We start from the raw sequence: 24,201 nt of genomic DNA, 5'->3' as shown, positions 1-24,201 counted from the left end.
AACATCTATAAGATGTGGAGATTTAAAACACTATGAAAATAAGTAAATGTTACTTTAGATTTAAAATTACTGAAAAAAATCTTGTTTTTTTTTAACCAAGTAATTGTCATGATAAACACCTCTCTGTTACTCGAAAATTACTTACATTTGAATATTTCGCATGCTATAAAAAGACATTTCAATAGTTTCCTGTAACGGTTTGCGCAAGTGAACACCCGGTAGGTATGATGCTAATGGATTGTGCATAAACAGCGCAGAGATTATGGATCGCTAAAAAGGGCATGTGAATTCATTTCATTTCAAGCGTACGGATGCAGAATGTCTTGATCGCATTTAGACGTGGCATGGATGTATTCACCAGGAGATAAAGAAACCTGAGCTGCTGAATATGGTGTTATCCAGGACAATGCAGAATCCATTGCCACTGAGATGTTCAACAATTGGCTGAGGACTTGGGAGATGCTGCCATACCTCTATATTCTTCGAACCTGTCTCCATGTGATTACGTTTTTGTTCGCTTAAGTGAAGAAACTACTTTGGGAACATCGGTTGAATTTGCAGACGTCTTCAGTTGCTTCCAGAGGATCATTATGTCACCTGAGCATAAAGGATTACAGTGCTTCGATCGATTGTTTGCCCCACCAATGGGAGAAGCAAGTCGACCCTGGTGGTAATTAAGTTAAATGGGGTGGGGAGAGAAATAGATGCAGCTTTTGTAACATATCATTTATATTTATTGTTCATGTCTGTAGCGCGTACTGATCACATACAGGAAACTCCTGAAATGACCCTCTTATAATTCTAAGTCCTACGTTCAACCTTTTATTACGAGCTACATACTGTCATATCTATTTGTACAAAATATAACGGAAGTTTGTTTTTGTTTTTTAATGAATGAATTTTAAAAAATCGTGCAAGCGGATTTTATTGTTACAATATTTAATAGCGAGTCCATAATATAATACAGTATAGTGGTATTACACCAATATAATATAAGAGTGAGCTCATAGCCATAAGTGTATTATGTCAGTAGAAGTGCGTGTTCACGGGTTCGTTTGCACGTTGTGCGGGCTGAAAAACTGGAATAACTCAAGGGGTAACCCTAGACCCTCCGCATGAGATCGGCTAACTACAGCGCAAATGAGGAGGATTTTAGAAATTCCTCCAGTCGTCGACAGAAATCGAACCCAGACCCCTCTCCAAACGAGGTAAACAGCGATGTATCCTGCCTACTAGGGCTACCATGGAGAGAAAAAGGATATAAATCAATGCATCGTATGCAATTCGTGCCAGGAACTATGATCAATGGTCCAAGTCCAAACCACGAGAAACAATTCCGCATGGTTACAATCTCCACAACAATCCAAAATTGACACGACACACTCTGGTAAATGACGTTCACTGGACATCTGACAGACCCAAACACAATCATCAGATCGGAAAACAGTGTACCGTGCTTCATCACTTCATAATACAGTTTTCCAACATTGCAAGGACCAATTACGATGGGTTATCCACCGAGAGAGTCGCTGTGCATTGCGTGCTGTAATATTTGGTTTGTGTGTTGATCTCTTCAGTAAAATTTAATGCCATGCGTGACATCCTTGTACAAATATCAGTTACTGGGGCTTCCCTGAATTCTTTGTTGATAGTTCCCTGAACTCTCGGTTGATAGTACTTGTTGACTGATGAGATCTACGTACCATTCTTTTGAGCGCCCTTCGACTCTTTCCGTCAGTTTTCTGCAGTTTACCCAAGCCTTTAACGGCTGTAGCAGCAGCATCATGACATTTCCATTTTGTGATTACGACAGCCACTATTAATGTAGAATGTTCACTTCTGTTGCAATGGCACGAACAGATTGATACTAATATGGCATCCTATGATGACTCTCCGTCAGAAATTGCTAAACTCAACGTCTTTACACATTACTGTATTTCGTTCAACTGCTCACTCCTAGCTTAAAAGTAGTTGCTTTTATATCTATTGCTAACACAAGAATAGTCGGTATGGCTCATTTTCCCTTCCAAATCAGAGGGTGTCTGGATACTTTTGGCAATATACTGTAACTAATCAATCTTGTTTGCTTCATTATGATGGAATAAAGTGTGCCTACATTGTTATAATGGGCAGCAACTGTCGTTTCACCTCCTATAATGGACATTTCCACTTTTTCCATTCTTTGCAGTAGATCTCGAAAGGAAAGTATGGTTGAGTAATGAGGTATACATTCGAAGAATTCATGGAGATGCATCGGCTCTTCGAGAATTGCCAATGAACTACAGCATAGGCTGTGTGGTATGCACAGAGATAACTCAGTCGATATACATTAAATCTACAGTACAGATGATTATCTAGTCGCCAAATGACACCGGGGATGTCCCAGTCTCATGTGTAGCAGACAAGCCACAAGAATCATCTATATCACTGTCGTTCAGGGATTGCTGCCAAGTGGTACCCTCCACGATGAATCAACTGCCAATCTTTGCTTTGTCTGTTTATGCCAGAGAAGATTTAGCAATTAGAAGGAATCCTGAACTAGCAGAATCCCTTTGCTGGACAAAGGAAAACCCCAATCAAGGTATGTCCGTAAGACACCAGCAGAGTTTCTCCATCATACACGGGTTTCTCACTGTGCGGCGATGAAATCGTCCCTTACTTTATGTTTCTCCATCTTCTAAGTACAGTTCCAATTGAAATTCCCCCCCACTAAGAAAACTACACATGGTTCATTCATCGTGGCGACCATCCAAACATCAGTCGCAAAGTGTGAACATGGTTCGGCTATCTTTCTGTAATAATGAATTGAAGGAAAGATGAGCAATATGGCGATTATGTTCACCTGACTTGGATCACATTGACTTCAAAGAAGAGCATATACTTGAGCTGTCCTTCTACTGTAAGGCATCTAAAAGTGTACCGTACAACCAAAGCACTCAGAGAGGTTATTAATTCCATATTAATATAGAATAAATAGTGGGTGCATGTTACAAATCTCTTAGGACAAATAAAAAGATTTTGATTCGAACAGATTATAGATCCTCAATCTGTATTATTTTTTTATTTACAATCGATCTCGAATTTCAATAAACTATGTATAGAATCGGTTGTAGTTTAAAACTCTCATCAAATCTGTCCATGAACATCATTCATCAAAGTATAACCCAAGTTCTCTGCCACATGGCAGGTTCATGAGAGCCAGAACTCAATCGCATCTTCATCAATCCTAATTCTCCCTTTCAGCCCCACGATACTTATTCGCCTGCATCAAATCGTCTCTTAAACATCTCTCCCCTCAGTACATGTCCAAACCAATTTTTCTTTCCTTTCCTCAGCATTCATCACACTTCAATTTTCTCTAGCCCTCCTCGATACTTCCTCATTTTAACCCCATCAGTCCATTTCATCCTTTCAATCTTCCTCCGCACACTCATCTCAAAATCTTCAATTTTACTAACCTTTTTTCTTATTAACAAAATCTCGCCTTATAAAGCATTACAGTCCACACAAAACATTTAATTTCCTGACTACTACTACTCCCACCACTTGTCACCAGATTGCCAAGATATCTATTTATCCACTTGAAACATCCTCGTATCATCCATTTTAGTAGCTACTTCTTTTCCATCCCTTCCTCTCACCATAACTTTATTTAACCAAAATCTATTCTCATCCTATATTCTTCAAAACTGTCCTTAAGTTGGAGTTACTCTTATTCGAGCATAACAGAACCTTCCATCTGTCTCTCCTTCTGTCCTAATTGCATCTTTCACCTATTTCTATTTTCCTCGTATTACCAACAACCGTTCTCAAGATAACCACTGAACCCAATATCGATCCTCCATCTCGAAAATCAATTCCCACATCCTTCAGAATCTCCACCAACATTTTCCAATTCATCCAACCAAATGCTTTTTTTTTCTAAATCTACAAAACAAACATATACATGACGCAAATAATTTCTATGGTTTGTTTTCCCCACAACGTGGCTCAGTTGGTTTCAGGAGAGGGTAGAATGAAAACTCTGGTTTTTCATCCAGAAACAGCAAATGACCTAAGGAATCGTGCAATTATAGTCAAATATACCGACGTCTCACAGCTCTAGTTGCTTGGGCACTTAACACACACATAAACAGTTCTCCTAGAGATATTCTGTCTTGAAGTTGGTTGCAAATTAGAAAGGGGTATTGCTGTACTACTTCCTATATAGTCTAACATCAAATGACCTATTCTTTTTCCTACTTTTACTTCATTGCTACAGTTAAATTTTAAAATTTTCACAGTAAATTTTAAAAAATATAACTTAACGACATCAGTTATCTTTGATCTATCTACTTATTTGGTAAAAAAATATAATGGAATTCAGGTGTATGATACAACCAATGGCTGAACTCTGCCGAACGAAAATTATGTGAGTTTATGTCTCTGCTTTCCTCTTAAGTCACTAAAACTTTTCTCCTCTCAGTTTCGTTCCTCTTATCTCTTATAGTGTCACTAATGTATTACAAAAAAAAGCAATTGTCGAGGTCCCCTTCATTCTAAAGGTTAGACGGTGGTACTAGTGCAAGTCATAGCGTTCGTTACTGTCGTAAAGGTCACGTGTCACGCAGTTGAAACCGCCGGCGGATCGCCTTAGCATTAAATGGGAGTTGAATTTGGTGACTTTTGACCTTTCTACAACCCAACGAGGAAGCATTCATTGATCAGACGCTATTGTCAATAAGAGTTTAGTAGGCGTCTAGAAAATGACCAATCGGCACTCTAATGAACATCCGGGTCCTTTTTCTACGTGTTCTGTCTTACAAATATTTGTATGTGAAGGAAGCACTTCGTGTATCGAACCGGGGAGGGTAAGAAACACGATGTGTAGTATTCGTAGTGAGGCAGCTAGCACGCCATCTCACTACGCTGAAGCGGCTCTAATCTTTCATCGGAATTACTGCAAAATGTAGAGCAACTGCAAAGGGAAATAAGAAATTTCTCTTTCTTAAACCAAACTTTAATATAATGATGATTTTAATTTCCTACAACGAACGAAAAAATATTCCATAATTTTAAAGGATGAATAAGATTTCACATTGCCAAACAACATTAGCAGAGTAAAATACAATTGACACACCACTAATTAAAAAAACTAAATAGAAGTGAACCTAAGGGTGAGCCTTGAGGGACACCTTGGAAACAGTTAAGGATGTTGATGCCTTCAAATATTGTAGATTGCAATTACCAAGCAGTGATTCAAAGAGATCTAGTAAAGAGGGACGCAAACCGTGGGGGAGTAAAGCTTGAAGGGAAGATCGATATGAATAGAGTTAACTGCACGTGGACACCAAGGGACAGGGAATCTATTTGAGTTCCTTTTTCTAAATTATTTCACAGGGAATGAGGGCACAGAGTGAGATTTGAAAGTGGACATTTTGGGAAGAAAACATTGGTATTATTCATAAAAGGGTGAAAGTAGGAGCTAAGATATTTATAAAATAAGAGTTGGCAAATAATGGCAGTAAAGTTAAGTACAGTAATGGGTCAACAATTGTTGAGCTTAGCTTTCTCATTCCACGTTTTACATAAAGGGATAATGAACATTTATGAAAACTAAAGGTTAGGTGTGTGTTGTGTCTGCAATTTGCTGTTTGCTGGACTCAAAAACCGAGTTTCCGGGAGAAAATGAAAACTGAAAAATAACAACCATGGTGAAGGCTAGAGAAGAACATTTTCTTTAAAAAAAAAAAAGTGAAAAAAGGTGTCACCATCAGGAGTAGTGGATTATTTAAGACGAAAAACAGAGAAACATTAAAAAAAAATTCTGGGAAATATCATTACTTGTTTGAGACAGTACCAGAGAGGCTTTGAGTTGAAGTTCGACATAAATTCAGATTCTACTGAGCGTAGATAATTAGAATATTGTATTGAGTAACTTTCATAACACAACATCTAAAGGGGAAAAAAAGAAATGTAGCTAAAGTTAGTCTTGATTTTTAGATATTTTTTGTATAAGTGATTTTGCCACGTATTAGATAAACTATTATAACTCAGCCTTCTTTTCACAGCAGCTTGCTATTTATAACTCATTGCCCAAATTTATTCCCCATTGTACTGTGTTTTCAAAAAGAAACTGGTCACCTTCACAATCGGTTACCTTTACGGTTTGCCTCTGCCCCTGTAAAGGTAGCCGATTCACATGCAATTATACTGTGCAGAGTGGCAACCAATTGATGACTCTCCTCCAGCTTCCTACAACAAAATGGATGTGCTGTTATGATGGTGATTTTACACAACCTTCTAAATCTCTGTAGAGATTATGCTGAAGAAATCTAGCCCTCTCACTTTCGTCTCATTTCCGTTTGTTATTCCAGATTTCTCTTAAAAATCTAAAGATGGAAGCAATAAGATTCGAGACATTCCTTGAATCTTACTGGTGAAGAAAACCAAAGACCAATTAGATAAGATCAAAGGGTGTAGTACGCAGACTATCTGAATTATAAATCTACACCCACTGCCCGAAATAAACATTGCACATTAAAGCGAGATGGGAGGATGATCAAAATCCCAATGCTTTAATATCGATTGGTGAGACAGAAAACAACAGCTGTAGGCGTTAGGAATTTTGGTGTAGGAAGAGTGTGTGTGGGTCACATTGGCATTTACAACATCAAAGGAAGAGAAGGCTTCTTATTAGATGTTGACTGCACTGTATTATTAATTTCGTATAAACGGGTTTTTAACAGAAGGGGAGGAAAGGAGAGAAGAGTAAGTGACAAAAACAAAGCATAAGGATAGATAGATAAATGTATTTCTATTTTAGCAAGGTGCTAATGAAAAACAGGAAGGGAACTGAGGGACAAAAAGAGAAACAAGAAGAATAATGACAGAGAACGAAAATAATATGAGAGAGCGAAGATGTGGTTATGTATTTTATAAATGTGAGGTGTAGACACGCAGGTGAGAGGAAAATAGGAAAGATTCAGTGGCAGAGATAAAATGGCCAAGAACGACAAAAGGAGAGCAATATAGAGGAAGATTAGAGAAAAATACAGAGAGAGAATAAAGAATGCACAGAGAGAGAGAGAGAGAGAGAGACACACACACACACGCACACACACAGAGACTAGAATTAGAATGAGGGAGACAGACTGACAGAAAATAAGCTTCAGAGAGTGAGATAGACAGAAAAAGGAGAGAGCGAGAGCAGAAAAAGAAATAATACAAAAAGAGGCAGCAGAGAAAGAAAGAGAAATAAATATATATATATATATAGGCTGCCCGAGCAGATCATAGGCTATTGTCAATGATATACAGGAATTTTGCTAGTAGAGAAAAGGAGGTGATTATCCCTTCGTATAAGGCAATGGTCAGGCCACGCCTTGAGTACTACGTACAGGTCAGGAAGCCTCATTTTAGGAAGGATGTAGAGTTGCTAGATCGAGTACAGGGAAGGACAGCAAGATTGGTGAGGGGAACGAAGGGTTCCTCTTACCAAGAAAGGCTTAAGTTCTGCAAATTGCAGCGGCTGGAGACTAGGCACCTGCGAAGTGATCTGATTGAGGTCTATAAGGCCTTGAATGGGTTGAGCACGCTGAATTCTGACAGGATTCTACCGTTTGCTCAGATTACGGACCTGAGGGGGCATAAATTAAAATTGAGGGAAGACAGTTGTAGAATAGATGTGCGGAAACTTGCCTTTAGACAGCGGGTGGTTAATTGCTGAAACAAACTTCCAACTGTCGTTGTGGGAGTTGGTAGCTTAAATAAATTCAAGGAGGAACTGAGCAAACTTTTAGAGGGAATGGATGTGTAAAATCGTTTTTTTTTTGGCTGATGCTACATAAGCTCATACGCTTGCTTTCTTGCATCACATGCCTCCATTACTATTACTATAGATAGATTGATGGGGAATTAGAGAGAGAGAGAAGAGGGGTTGTTGTTGTTATTTGGTTTTTAGGAGCATTAGCAACTAAGGCCATATTGCTCCGGGATATGCGGTGGTCGTTCCCTGACCTTTCCGCAACCTCCGTATTTGGTGGTCACGGACTTGAATCCCGGTCTAATCAAGAAGCGTGTGCTATGCACTTCTGGTCCTGCCCACCCGGCTACGGAGGCGCCTAGAAGAGGGGCGACACGTGGGGTAGAGAGAGAGAGAGAGAGAGAGAGAGAGAGAGAGAGAGAGAGAGAGAGAGAGAGAGAGAGAGAGAGAGAGAGAGAGAGAGAGAGAGAGAGGAGGAGGAGAAGGAGAAACATTGGGTACTAGAGAGAGAGGCAGAGGAGGAATAGAGAAAAAGGAGAGACAAGAAAAATACAGAGAGAGAAGAAAAATACATACAGAGGTCCAGATAGAGAGGAATAGTGTATGTGTGAGAGAGAGAGAGAGAGAGAGAGAGAGAGAGAGAGAGAGAGAGGAGGAGGAGAAGGAGAAACATTGGGTACTAGAGAGAGAGGCAGAGGAGGAATAGAGAAAAAGGAGAGACAAGAAAAATACAGAGAGAGAAGAAAAATACATACAGAGGTCCAGATAGAGAGGAATAGTGTATGTGTGAGAGAGAGAGAGAGAGAGAGAGAGAGAGAGAGAGAGAGAGAGAGAGAGAGAGAGAGAGAGAGTAATGAGGGGTAAGAGAGGAGGAGAGAGAGCAGAAAAAATAGATTGATGGGGTAGTAGAGAGAGAAACAGAGGGGGAGAGGGGAGAAATATGGGGTAATACAGAGAGGAGAGGAGGAGAACATGGAGTAATACAGAAAGAGAGCAAGGAGACAGAGGAGGATACAGAAAGAAAGGAAGAGACAGGGGAGGAGGATACAGAAAGAAAGGAAGAAGAGACAGAGGGGGAAGGGTACAGAAAGAAAGAAGGAGAGAGAGAGAGAGAGAGAGAGAGAGAGAGGAAGAAAGAGAGAGAGAGAGAGAATTGAATAGTTAAAAAAAGAGGAAAGCAAGGTTATAAAAGCAGTGCTTATGTTAAGATTTGCTTCCTTTATTTCAGTGAGGGTGAAAAACCACTTCCGGCTATTAACTGTTGTACACATTCGCCGAGAGGAGGAGAACATGGAGTAATACAGAGAGAGAGCAAGGAGACAGAGGAGGATACAGAAAGAAAGGAAGAGACAGGGGAGGAGGATACAGAAAGAAAGGAAGAAGAGACAGAGGGGAAGGGTACAGAAAGAAAGAAGGAGAGAGAGAGAGAGAGAGAGAGAGAGAGAGAGAGAGAGAGAGAGAGAAAGAGAGAATTGAATAGTTAAAAAAAGAGGAAAGCAAGGTTATAAAAGCAGTGCTTATGTTAAGATTTGCTTCCTTTATTTCAGTGAGGGTGAAAAACCACTTCCGGCTATTAACTGTTGTACACATTCGCCGTTTCAAGATCTTCTGTGATGCGATTTATTTATATTTACAACAGAAGCAGCGTTGTGTTGCTCTTTTAGGGTTAGTGAATGGGAAATCGTGCATGATACGGCATCTGCTACAAATAAAAACACAAAACACTGTGTATTTATTCGTGACCTTTGTTCCTATATATTAGGAAAATCTTAAGGAGAAAAAACACAGAAATAAAGGAGAAGATGAAAGAAGGTTAGTAAATACGGACTAAATTTTCCTTCAAAGCAGTTCCACCATTCTCTTGTTTGGATCGCGGTGCTATTTTAGTGTTTACGCACCCACTCGGCGATCTATCATTATTACGTGCTTCTGGAGAGCATTGACGTCACACTAAGGTAGTGGCAGGAAATACGTCAGCGAGTATCTCTAGCTGCTGCGTTTGTATATTCGATGGTATCGATTGTCTGGAACGCATACAGACTTACGGATAGACAGACACACAAAGTGTGTGAACGTGCGAGAATCAACCAAACTGTCTAGTACAAGCATCATTATTTCAAATTATTTTCTATTTACAAAACCGGATGTTGTGGAGGAAAGAGAGAAAAAGAAAGAAAGAGAGAAAGGGAGAGGGGGAAGGAGTGCTAAAGCCCTTTAAAAATTCTTATCGGTCATCTGATATCATTTTTCTTCTTCAATTGAACAATGATTATTACCTATAGCTGATAGCTGATAACTGTTCAGATAACTGTCTCATATTTTCAATCGATAAATCGCTTTCAAAGAACAAAAGTAAATCAGAAAATTTGTAAGCACATTTACTCTTAGAATGGCACCGTTAAATAAGTAAGTATAGAAAATTTCTGCTCATGCGCAGTTTGCCCACCGACAGCTTGCTCCTTCCTTCTTTCTATACAGTTTGTTTCTTTCGCAGTTTCTTTGGATAATGGCCAAGACAAAGCGTAGGCTGGAAGTGGTTAGGCAATATTTAAAATATTTATACGAAAGATGTGTCGAAAGGGAAGAGGCTCTATTTTTATCGGTTACCTGACTGTAATGGGGAATTGGGACTTGCACACTTGATTGATTTGTTCCTTCAAGCTGAACTCCAATGCCTTTTGGATCTATTTATAGCTTCGGTAAGGCAAACCGCACGTAACCACCAGTCTTCAAAGTATCGTGTGCAAAGTTAATTAACCGGTGGTTTTAGACCATGAAGAGTAGATACATTCTCCTACTTTTCCTCATATTTCTAAGAAGGAATTTTTCGCTGATAAGACACTGAGAATTAAACAATGCTTATGACAGTTAATCGACGAAGTGCCTTTTCGCATATTTTAATCCTCGTCATAATACGATACTTATCTCGATTGTTCATTATATGATGTTTGCTACATGTTCATTATAGCATGTTTACAATCCTACATTCGGGTATACTTTCATACATATATACAGGATTTTCAATGTTTTTTTTTTTTATTTTTCTTTCTATTGCAATTTTACATATAAAGATTTAATTTTTTAAACTTTTATTTAAATTAGTTTAATTCTCATTTCATTTTTTTTTTTTTTTTTTTTTAATCCAACAGGGTCACTGGTTAGACCTCTGGTGAGTTGCCACGAAATTAAACGGCCATTTCCACCTGGCCAAACGACGTAAATCGGAGTCAGGTGGTCGGCAATGTACGCAGCTAATCGCAGCAATGTAAGTGGTGACACCTTTTGGAAATTTCTTAATTTTTTTTTTTTTATTATTATTATTTCGTGAATCAGCAAAGTATTTGTAAATAAGTAAATATGAACAGTTCTTTTCTTGCAATGAGGAAGTGGTGCCAGAAATACTTGTTTCAAATGCATATAAAAATGTAAACAAATAAAAAATATGAGGTAAAGGGAACACAGCTATAAATACCGTATTTTTCGGACCATAAGATGTACTCCGGTGTCTTAAAGCCAGTAATTCTCCTGAATATGGAAAATGCATGCTTTTCATGAACGCAGAAGGTGTGCACATCGAGATTGAACCCTTACGCCGAACAGAAAGTGCATAGCTTATGTTAGCTGTTGTACTGAAAAAAAAGTAATAAAATCGTCAGAATTAAATTGTGAACTTTTCTGGCATTTGCCGTTCTAGAGCATAAGTGGAAATTTATTTATTTTTTTATAGTCAATTTCAGAACTAACTCACGATCCGTTCTTGATGAGCACTAAAATGCACTCTGATTTTTCAGTAATGATTTCTGAGAATGGAATGCCCGAACCTTGTCCCTAAATTTGAGGGAGAGGTTCAGAATATACGGGGAATAGGCTTTATGAAAAATTTATATTCGCATCCGCCAAAACTTTTAGGACAAAATGGCGTCCAATGGCAGGCATGTAATATAAACAGGAAAAATATACCCGTCCATCACCATGAAACAATAAATGGCAAATGGAAAATTTCGCACAATGCTAGACTTAACATCAAACAAGTATTATTGTTCTGAAGTTCATTTTTGGCTCATTAGCATATATGCATAATGCGTCTGTTGCCTTCGCCATGCCCGTCCACCTGTCTCCCTGTCCATTCGTTCGCATGTAACAATCTGACACTCCCAGTGTACGACTTTTCATGAAATATTATATTTCGATCTTTTAAAACGATTTGTTGAGCTATTCCAAATTCCATTAAAATTGAACCGACCAATAGAAATCTGGAAATTATTTTTTATTTATTTTATATATATATATATATTTTTTTTTTTTCCCGTCCTCATGAAATAAATTCACTCACATTGGATAGATTTTCATGAAATTTTATATTCGAAGCCTCAGAAATATTTGTGGGCCATCTCAAATTTCATTAAAATCTGACCAATAGAAATCCGGAAATTATTATTTCTTTGTCCGTCTGTCCGCGTGTAATGGCTCCACTCCCAGTAGATGGATTTTAATGAAATTTTATATTTATATCTTTCAGAAGGATTGCCGATCCTTCCAAAATTTGATTAAAATCAGACTAATAGAAATCCTTCAATTATTATTTATATCTTTCATTCATATCACATAAGCTATCCATATACTGTATATTGTACACTGAAATGACAGAATTCATGGAATACCTGGTTCCTGGGCGATGCGACGCTGTCATCTCTCTCTCGCTAGTGAACGAACCCACTGCTTGGCAGGTATACAGGTAAACTGCATCACTGCATTCAAGTAGACGTTAATTCGATGTCAGTATGGATAAACGTCGCGAGTTAACAGACTTTGAAAGAGGGATGATAGTGGGTGCCCGACGCATGGATCACTCTATCGAGGAGGTGGTACAGAAATTGCACTATCCCCGTTCGACAGTATCAAGAGTGTATCGGGAATACGCCATTTCCGGAATTACATCTCATCGAGGACAGCGCTGTGGGCGGAGAAAGGTGGTGGATGAACGTGGCCTTCGACGTCTGTCTCGCATTGTTTCAGCCAACCGGAGAGCGACGGTGGCACAAATCACTGCCGATTTCAACGAGGGAGGTGTCAGAAACATCTCCGCCAAGACCATCAGGCGATCATTAGCCGCAATAGGTTATGGAACCGGCGGCCCACCAGAGTTTCATTGCTAACAAAACGACACGTGACTCTACGCCTCAACTGGGCGAAAGAACATCGGCACTGGACCTTGGATGATTGGAGCCGGGTCGCGTAGTCCGATGAGTCTCGTTTCCAGTTATTTCGAGCGGACGGGAGTGTGCGTATCTTGCGGAAACTGCAAGAAGCTATGCACCTGTAATGTCAACAAGGAACTGTTCAGGCAGGTGGACGGGCGCTAATGGTCTGGGGCGTGTTCAACTGGCACACGTTGGGACCTCTGGTACGTCTAGACGCATCTCTGAACGGTCCACGTTACGTGTCCATCCTTGCGGACCATCTGCATCCCTTTATGGTCATCGTGCATCCACAGGGCAATGGAGTCTTCCAGCAGGACAATGCACCTCCCCACAGAGCCGTGGCGACTAGGACATGGTCCGAAGAGCGTTCCGCAGATTTTACCACCATGGAAAGGCTTCCCCGTTCACCCAACATGAACCCTGTGAAGAATCTTTGGGATGCTGCGGAAAGGTCCGTTAGAGCTTTGGATCCTCCACCCAGTAATGCGACGGAATTATGGACAGGGTGCAGCAAGCATGATTGGAATTACCTGAGGAACGCTTTCATGAACTAGTGGACTCAATGCCTCGCCGTGTGACTGACCTTATCCGGGCGAAAGGTGGGCCTACCCGTTAGTAGGTAGGTATCCCATAATTTCTGTCCACTCAGTGTAGTTTAAACATTAGATATTATGTTGCAGCGCCGGTTGGAAGAATGAATGGGCAATGCGGTGGATGAGCAGAAACAAATTTTTCTCAGTCCGGGCATAAAAGTAGTTACTTTTTGCTCGTTTCTTTTCTTTTTTTCCTTTTTTTTTTGTGTGTGTGTGTTATAAATCATGGTATATTCAAACTTATAATCCAGTAATCACATAATCACAGGTTTCTGATTTTTAGTCAAAGAGACATGGAGAAAATACTAGACCTATCAAACTCATCTAATTCCATATCAGGATGGCGAAAGATCAGGAAACCATAACTGAGGCGGGGCCGCTATTAAACTGCAACACATCTAACACATAATACAATATAAACAATTGGGCACCTAGAAGTGTATACGTATACCAGATATGCTTCTGAAGACCGAACAATGGAGGAGATAAATGATGGCTATAATATCAAGTTCCTCAAACGAAGTAATTGCAATTAAAATGTTTCTATCGATTTTACCATTCAAAATGGTGTTGAGCATCTTATAATCTGAAAAATACGGTATATTGTTAAATAAGCTGAAAATTACAGAATAGTTTAGGGCTAAAGCCTCAGGTTACGTAGGGAGTTAACTGATGTAGAAGTTAGTGCAATTGCATCATTTCTGTACGTAGCCAACTATTTAAGTAGTTATAAATTGGCATCATTAAGTATATTTCATATCTTGAATACCTTCACGAGTTTCCATGATATTGCACTACCTCGAATAAGTAATAAGAAATTATGCAATTGCTCTAACTTGTATGTCAGTTAACTCCCTACGTAACCTGAGGCTTTAATCGTAAACTATTCTGTAATCTAAATTACTCCACACCATCAGGCATCTCTCATATTGTGGAGTTATACTTCGCAACTGGGTTATCATCATTGCAACACCAGCTTACCTGCCCACCACTGATGAGGAGCCAATAAGCTCCGAAACGGTGCCGTATTGGGGGAGGGGGGGTGACCTGATGGCCACGGAGTTTCCGAGAATAGGTAAAAACAATCTTCTCTATTGGGGAAGCGTTGCCTATTCGAGGATAGGATGAGGATAACAGAGATCTTTATTCCATACCATATTTCAAACGGTGCCGTATGGGTGATGGTATCCGCTGAGAGAATAAGTAACAATAGTCTTCTCCAATGGTGAAGTGTTACTTATTCGAGGTAGTGCAATATCATGGCAACTCGTTGTGAATGTCGCCAATGATGCTAATTTATAACTACTTAAGTAGTTGGCTACGTACAGAAATGATGCAATTGCACTAACTTGTACGTCAGATAAGCTGAAAATGTAATTATATATTTTCTGAGCCATTCATTTTCTGAGATATTCATAGATTACAATTGGGAAAATAAATTGAAATAAAATTGCAATCTGGAATCCTAGATCTTGGCTTGCGACTGTCAAAAAGATATACAGGTACCCTTTCTCGGTTAAAGGCTGAATTCACTACGAAGGAAAGACAGTGAAAACACAACAAGGATCTTAAACCTTATTTTAGAGAAGCTTGGGTAACAGTAATACAAGTATTTGCGTTGGTTTGTATAAATTTTTTTACGAAATTATCAGTGGTAAACAGAAGATCGAAAATTTTGCGAAGAGAAAAGACTTCCAGGGTACCAGGAGTAGAAGAGACTTGTAATTCCTTTTAATGTAAATTCAGTTTACATTAAAAGGAATTACAACACTTTTAATGATTGAACTGATATTAGAATACAGTACTTCTTTCCAGATAACTGTAAAAGAAGTATTCTAATATTAGTCCTATAAACAAAAAGTCCTCTTGGAACATTGAACCTATAAAAGATATCAAACCAGAATCTCATTAAAAATAATAGAAAAAATAGTTACGAAATGAGTGATGAGGTCAGAAAATTTCATTTGGATTAAAGTGAAGAAACAGTGACATTATTTGCGTTATGAAACAAAAATAAGAGAAACTTAAAATTAGACTATTATTAACTTTTCTGACACTTAAAAGCATATGATAGGTATTCTGGAGTCCATAGTACTTAGATTCCATTATCTAATATTTGCCCTCGTGGGTAGCACAATGGGTAGGATGACCGTCGTCCCCACACAGGATGGAAAAGACTTGAGTTCGAATCTCGTCGATGACGAGAAAAACTTTTATGGGTATTTTCACAACGTGGCTGAGTTAGTCGGTCTCAGGCGAGGATAGCATGGTTTTTTCCTCCGGGAAATGCGGATTTTTCGTCCAGCAAACAGAAAATCGACCTCAGAACACAATTTACAGATAATATATACGGAGCAATATGGTCTTAGTCGCTGATGCTCCTAAAACCCTACTACTACTACTACAATTACATCTAGCAGGTATTAAAGTAAATTTAGAGCAATAACTTCATGCTACGAAAGCTGTAGAACATTACTGCACAGGTAGGACAAAGCTTCGTTTTGAATGAAGCAACGAGCAAACTGGGTTTACTAATAAATATATCAATCTCATACTGTGGAGATCCTTCACCACGAGCTGCCAAGTACTGCATTACTCTAAAAAAGCACTTCTTCAGGGAGAAGCATATTGCTATTTATTTAGAGTGTGTACAACTACCCGACCCTATCTGGGGTCTCATCAGTGAGAAAGTACGTACCATGACGACCTGAACCCAGTCAAGAGGCATAGCAAACCCAGTTTGTTCACCGTTACATAAAAAATGAGGCTCTGCCTGTACAATAACGTTCGAATCTTTCCTTCTGCTTTCTCACTCTCTTTAGAGGCATTGAATATTTGAGTATTTTTTTCCATTCCAAAATTAAAACCTTTGTATGGGTTTATACCCATACAAAGGCAATATACTCTTACTTCGGATCAGTGTTTTTTATTTTATTTTATTTTTATTTATTTTTTTTTAGAGTTAGTGCAACATCGAGGCAATTCGTGGAGAACGGTCACCGCATTATGAGACCGATGCATTTATTTGTAAATTCAGTTTTATCATTGCCATGTGAAATCATCAGCATAAAGGAGGTTGGTTGACAAGAGAAAGTCAGGAACATTTTAAAACACTACTGTAAACCCTGTGAGCTATTAAATAAATACTTAAAGAATAATTAATAAAAGACAGGAATAGTTACTATTGATATCAGCAGTGGCAAAACGATGCAAGAAGTAAGCTTATATAGCATCAGCCATTAAAAAATTACCCATTTAATTTGACCATCCTTTCCAATATTTTGTCCTTCTATAAATTTATTCAAAATACCCAGTTCCACAACACTAGGTGGCAGTTTATTTCAACGATCAATTACTCTCTGGTGGAAAGCAAATTCCTATCTATTCTGCAACCATCCTTTTTCAATTTAAATTTATGTCCCTTTGTATGAATCGTCCGAAATAATAGTTTACTCAACCCATTTAAAGACTTAAACACTTCAGTCAGGTCTCCCCTGAAATTTACAGAACTCAAGAAGCTTTTCTTAGTAAGTCTTCTGGAAGTTTCTTACAAAGGCCTTTCTTAGTAAACAGTACCGTTTTGTGCCCTTCACTAATTGTGTTGCTCTTCTCTGAACCCGTTTCAACAGATTCTCGATGTGGATCTGTTGAAACGGGTTCAGAGAAAATAAAATGGATTTAGAAAATATAATAATAGCTTTCAAACCTGTATTCAGTACTCAAGGTGCGGCCCGACTATTGACTTATACATCAGGATAACCGATTCCTTATCTCTGCTGGAAAAATTCCTGAATATCATTGACAAAATCCCATGACTCTCGTAGCAGCCTCTGTACAATTTTCTCTCTAGATCTTTTTCATTCTCCACAACTTTTAGTTTTGTACCAGTCAATTGGTATATTATTCTGGGATTACTGCGACCTAAATGAAGTACTTCGCATTTATCAATGTTAAATTTCAATTGCTACTTTTCAGCTCATCCGCCTAATTTATCAGTTTTGCTGGAGAGCATACCCTGGTTACTGTCACTTACCATCCTGCCAATCTTTGTATCATCAACAAACTTATACATTGAACTTGACATGCCTACATCAATAACCTTAAATACTTAAAAGCAGGAAGAGGCCCAGCACTGAACCCTGACGAATTCCGCTCATATCATCAATCCACGAAGAGCAATGGTCATTAATAATTTCTTCATCTACTGAGCAAAATCCTTTTATCCATAGCGATAACTTTTCGCTAATGCCATTCTGCTCCAATTTCTAAGGCAGTCTCTCACGTGAAATATCCAAATCTTTACTGAAATTTAAGCACTTAATTTTAAAATTATCCTTTGCATCTAGTTCGTTTTTGACTCACTGAGAATTATAAAAGTATATAAAATCAGAATATGATTCTGATATTATGGTATTAATACATAAAAGGTATGCAGAAGGTTCGGAGCTTTTGATCACACAAATCACTGTGCAGAGTAAATCAAAATTTACCAGCTTCTCCATGAGTTGATAAACCATTGAAAATAGTAAATCTCAGATGATTTGATTCAAAATGATTTTAATATTTTTCCAGTTATTTCATTAGCCCTTTTGCTCATTACTATTGGATCGTCAATGTTGTAATTCAATTCATGTTTCCGAAACACAAAATAGCCCAGAATCAAAACACAACAGAAACTAAACTCAAAACGAAGCACAGCAGAAAATACATAACAGAAGGGGCTAATGGAGAGAAGAGGTAAAAGGAGTAATGTGACTTTTGATAAGTTGTAGTATAGTATAATTATAAGTGATACAGGTGGCTTCAGAGGGTGGGCTAACGTAGATGGTTAAATTATTGGTAATTTCCGGTTTAGCTGGCATCCTACATTCATGTTTACTTCCTCCATATTACCCGATGGATGAGACCTAAGTATTGTGAACTCCTTTTCTTCTAGGACATAAAGTATAAAAGTATGTTTCTAAGGCTGACTCACTCCCATAAACATCATCAAAACCGAAGGTTTTAAATGTCTGTTTAGTGGCAAGTTGCTTGGAATCTTCTGATGTGTCAATTCTGTGAGGCTTTCTGATTGGCCAATCGTATCTCATGACAATAAAGAGAACCCTTGGTGGGTTTTTATGGTTGACAAACACCTAATGCTTCCTTATAATATCCGCTAAAGATAAAGCTCACCGGCCTCCTCTAGGAGCAGTATTGATTGGGCGACCGAAATAGAACTGTGGAAGACACATGGAGGAATGACAGGGAGACTGTTCTTGCAAAAAGTTGCGAAGGCAATCGCTGCAGATATAGGAGAGAGAAAGCCATATTTCAACGCCACTTTTTTTCATCAAGAAACAAAAAGGGAGGATGGGGAGGGGAACAGATGATCCGATCAAATATCACCGGCCGACTTACTACAACGGATTCATGTACGGCAAAGTGCGAACAACCAACAACTCCGTGCATCTATCGATGTACTCCGTTTGGAAACTAGGTCACCCGGAGTAGCAACGAATACGGAAGACAGGTCCACTGTCCGCTAGGGGGCCATTGCATGTCTGTTTTGGCTGCATATCGCATAGGTGTGGTTGAATGAGTTTGATCGGTTTGCTTACATCGTCTTCTTCTTTGTAGGTGTGCATTCGCTTTGCAAATGAAACATGCAGTGGTCTGTGCATATTTCACCACTACCGACATTTTGGACTTCTAGTATGGATACAAAATCCATATGGCAACGAACTGCTCTCTCTCTGATTATTTCTATATTTAACCCCACCTCATCAATAGTAGCATCATTAGTAGGATGGCCTCATTTGATAATGTGGTGCCACCTTTTAAGTAAACATTCAAAAAATCCTCCAAGCTTTATTTTTTTTCAGTCTATATATTTTCTCTGGTTCATACGAGATTAATCATACGGTTTTGTTTTGTTTTTTTTAAATTTTGTCTTCCAGATTTCCTTAAAGATGCAGCAATTTTCTGAGCTCTCGCATTTGATACAATAGTTAATGTCTTATAAGGTCACGAAAACGTTAAATACTATTAGAAGCTATGCTTTGCCTATGAACAGCTTATTAGATAATAAGATAATAATCAAATAATATGAAGAAAATAATAATAAGAAGAGAATAAGAAGCTTTTATTCATTCATTCACGTGAACATTAATGCACACTCATCAGGGGCTTTGAATAAATAAATGATCATAAACCAAGGTACACATTATCTTATCAAGAAGCCACAACATGACCACGGTTTATGGAAGCCCACAGTATTTCGATTAACCAGACAGTTTAGTGCAAGTTCGGCAATATGTTTTGCAAAATTATTTTAATTACATCTAAACTGAATGGTAGTGGACGCCACTGCCATTAATTGAATAATTGCCATTAACTGAATAGCCACTTCCATTCAGTTTATATGTACAAATTTTAATATAGAAAATGTTACCAGATCTAAAATAATTTTGCAAAAAATTTTGCCGAACTGGCCAATCGAAATACTTACGCTTCCATAAACTATCGTCATGTTGTGGCTTCTTGATAAGATAATGTCTACCTTTTAGTTTATGATCATTTATTTATATATCCTTTCTTCTGTCTTTTCTATGCTAATAGTTGTAATTCATTTAACCATATACCATTACATAATACTATTACATTAATTTTTACTTAATACAAAGCGCCATTTGTTTATGCTCTAAAACTGTATTTTATATTATTGTACTACCCCTCTCTGCTATAGCTGCTTAACGCGGGTGCCATACGTTCTACATATTCGCCATATTTTTAAAATCGTCCCACGTGGTAGCAGTAATTTTGTTTTCCCAATTTCATAAAAAACCCCTCCTAGACCTTTGCCCACCTCACCCCACGGTTCTTTACACTGAGGCTGGTGCATTGGTGTCTCACTGTACTGAAACTGTAACTTTTCACCATCTGGCGTCCATAAATTCTTATACTACTATAACAACTAAAACAGTAATATATATATATATATATCATCACCATCTTCTTCGGCCATTGTCGATCCACTGCAGGATGAAGGCTTCCTCAACAGGTTCCCAACGACTGCTGTCTTGTGTTTTCTGTTACCATTGTACGTACATCAGCAAATTTCACAATTTCATCCATCCACCTCATCTTTGGTCTTTTTCTTGGGCGTTTAGGGTCAAGTGGTATCCATTCCAAAATTCGTTTGGTCCATCTATCGTCAGTCCTTCTTGATATGTGACCTGCCCATTTCCATTTTAAGCGCTTTGGTCTTTCAATTATGTCACCGAGATTGGTTTGTTGGTTTGAATCTATGCACATGTTTTTCGGTCTCTTTTGGTTATGCTCAAAATTTGGCTCCATACTTCTCTGTGTGGATTTGCCATCCAATGTCCAGGTTTCAAAAACTTTTCGTTTGAGACAGAGTGGCAAGTTTGTCTTGAAGACTATATTAAGCTTTACAAATGCTTGCCATCCCAATTTTATGCGCTAATCAATTTCCACCATGACGTTTTCCATCTGTTGAAATTTTTTGTCCAAGTTGTCACACACAACTAATTATAATTTTAACGCAATAATAATCCAATTTTAATCTATTATTTTAATGCATAAATTTCGCAAGCTGATATAATGGTATAACAGCAATTTTTAAAAAAAATAAATATATTTTATTCTCAGTCCATCCCATCTGAACCGGCGTCCGATTCGACCATTTCTCAATACCACTCTGACTATAGCAGTAAACGAATCCAATATGACCTACCCATATGGAATAAACTGATTCTAAAGCATTAAATTGAGGCACTATTCCCCTTTCCCTGGAGGAGTAGTTAACATATTAGCATTGCCATTAAATAATTAACAGTTTATTGTATACATGAATGTTTAGTATATGCCACTATACAAATCCCATTACGTCTACAAGCCATGGGCTCATATTAGAAAATAGTTAAAATCAGAAGCTAACATAAAAATAATATGAATAAATTGCAAAATAAACAAAGATAAACTAAACACTTATAGGGATAAAATTAACAACGCCATATTTCAATGCCAATAGTATTAGTATTCAATTCTCTTAATTCGTATTAATATGGCATAATGATGCAAAGAAGCACACAAATGTTCTACCAAGAAAAAAAAATCATATTTTTCCCATTGTCAAAAAATGTCTATCCAGTTTTTCCTTGAATTTTTACAAACTTCTCGCCTCGGCCACTCTTGAAAGTTACTTTTACAAAAGACGCTGCCTGAAGGTAAACTTCATAACATCTAGTCAACTGTATCTCTCCAAGATTTTATAATAGCGCCCCTAGTTCACTATTCATGAACTGTGAATCCTCCTTCATTTATTTTACTAATCCCTTTCAGGATGTTATACACTTCAATCAAATTCCCCTCGCAAGATGTCTAGATGACAAACTGCAGACCACATCTAAGGCATGCCTCATAAGGATAATGCTTAGCGCTCCTCACCAATCTAGTCATTTTTCTTTGCACCTTCTGTAGAGGTTCTATATCCCTCTTTAGATGCTGCCTCCAGATCTGGATATCATATTCCAGATGTGGTCGCGTCATCTCTTATAGAGAGGAACAATGACCTCTTTTTATACTTAAAAAATTCCAGTAAATCATTGAACATCATATACCTTTCTTGCCCTCTTCAGGAATAGTTTTCATAGCATATCTGTATCTTTTCGGTCTAAAATTCTTTTGAAGCAGCGTAGCCTATTTCCAATCTTGAATCGCTCTTCAAACCTTTGTATCACAGCAAACTTTGACTACTTCTCCCTTTATTATTCCGGAAAATAAGAAATAAAAGAGATCCGATACCCGAGGTACCTTACTTGCTACTCCAATCCACTCCGAGGAATACCCATTTATAACTGCCCTCTACCTTCTGTCCTTCGACCAACCCTTAATCCACTAATGGATCTTCTCTGTTATCCCCTCTCTGGGATAACACATTTGGTATAATTACCATCCTCCCCACACCGGGTGGAAAATACCCGAGTTCAATCTCGTCAATGACGAGAGAAATTTTTATTGGCCTTTTTCTCAATGTGGCTGAGTTAGTGGGGCTCAGGAGAGGATAGCATGGTTTTTTCTCCCAAAACTCGGGCTTTACGTCCAGCACACAGACCACAAAACACTCGCAATTTATACATATATTATATAATAACCACCTCATTGGGATAAAAGCCTTAATAAAATCCAGATATATACTGCCAAAGTTGCTTCTTACACCCAACTACCTTATAACTTCATCATAGTAAATTACCAGATGTCAGGCAAGGTCTCCCCTTCAGGAAACCATGCTGAGGCCCATTAAAGGATACAATTATTGTCCATATATTCCTGTATTGTGTTTCTAACCATAGATGATGTAATCTTACCAACAACAGAAATCAAAATTATATTGATATTTATCCTGGTATTGAGTTCTAATAACTATAAGTAAATTATATTTATTTTTATATTTATAATAAGTATAGTACAGTACAGTTTGAATTATTGCATAGTTGCTTTTAACTTAAGTGTATGTAATATTCGCCCTATTTTTATAATTTTTCTCATTACAGAGAATTTATTTCCTTTTAAATACTCTATTAAGTGCATTTTCTCTCAGTTAGTTAATAAACATTCAAGTCTGCCTATTTAGAAAAGGGCATTACTGTATTGTCTTCGGGGAAGACTTATAAAATTCCGCTAACAACACAGCACTTAGATCCAGGCATTAACTCGATGTCATATTTTATTTAGAAAAAAAATAAATAAATAAAATCAGCCAAAACTTGCAATTTATCTTATAAAAAATAATAAATAAATAAAAACCGAATAAAGTTAATCGCTAACACGTTACTTTTTTTTGTGGTGGTGAAATTATTTTAATGGAATTTCTCTGTTTCCACATCCCTTTATTTCGATACACCATTAAATTCTGTTCTGTACTAACATCGATCTTATGGGTTGTTTTCTTAAACGTGACCTTCACAAGTCGTTCATCATCTGAATCCACCCTAACGATACCTTTGCCCACGCCGTAAGTGTACTTTTATGTAACACATAGTTTTTCGCTCTGACGTCACGGGAAGAACAAATACAGCAAACAGGGTACGTAGGAGTGAGGTTTATTGGTATGTTACCCAGCAAAGGGACACTTCAGTCTGAAACTCGGCCAAATAACGTGAGGTGCATGACACAGTGGCGTTGTAACAACAGGAAGTCTGGCGTGTATCACACTTCCTGATTAACGTTAGCGTAACGGTATTAATAGTCTAATTATTCTTTATAAATTAAGAAAAAAAAGTAATTTTTAACATACCAATCTTTAAATGAATTGAATTATAATATACGGAACTTACCAAACGAAAATTTTAATTTCGTCTGCTGCTTAGTTGCTGCTTCTCTCAGTTCGATATATATATTTATAGCATTTCCGGTTTATTTAGATTTGAAAACAAATCTTACTGTACTTTTTGTGCTATAATTTGATTATATCTATTTTCTAAAACGTCTATGTTCTAATGTTACAGTTTAATTAAGCAACTGTTTCTTCGTAAACGAAGCATAACAAATTACGCAATTTAGGGTTACTATTTAATTCACGCTTGTCATTGATCTGCAGCGCCATCTACGCCAGCTATGTAGACAACTGGAATTAATTAACAATTTAACGGGAGTCGAA

At 37.9% G+C, this 24,201-nt stretch overlaps 1 protein-coding gene across 2 annotated transcripts in view; it reads left to right on the top strand.

Annotated features, from left to right (window-relative positions):
- Positions 1-24,201, top strand: part of LOC150086167 (uncharacterized) — a 204,897-nt gene that overhangs the window by 4,847 nt on the left and 175,849 nt on the right. For both annotated transcript variants that reach the window (XM_090374428.1, XM_090374427.1), the window contains exon 2: positions 10,894-11,009. In XM_090374428.1, coding sequence (XP_090230554.1) covers positions 10,986-11,009 — 24 coding nt within the window. In that variant the 5' untranslated portion in view covers positions 10,894-10,985. The remainder of the gene's footprint in view (positions 1-10,893; positions 11,010-24,201) is intronic.

The sequence above is a fragment of the Mastigoproctus giganteus genome, chromosome 5 (assembly GCF_048544385.1).
Source record: "Mastigoproctus giganteus isolate SK-2022 chromosome 5, ASM4854438v1, whole genome shotgun sequence".
Lineage (NCBI taxonomy): Eukaryota > Metazoa > Arthropoda > Arachnida > Uropygi > Thelyphonidae > Mastigoproctus > Mastigoproctus giganteus.
Note: the sequence above shows the minus strand (reverse complement) of the source record. Positions and strands in the feature narration are given on the sequence as shown.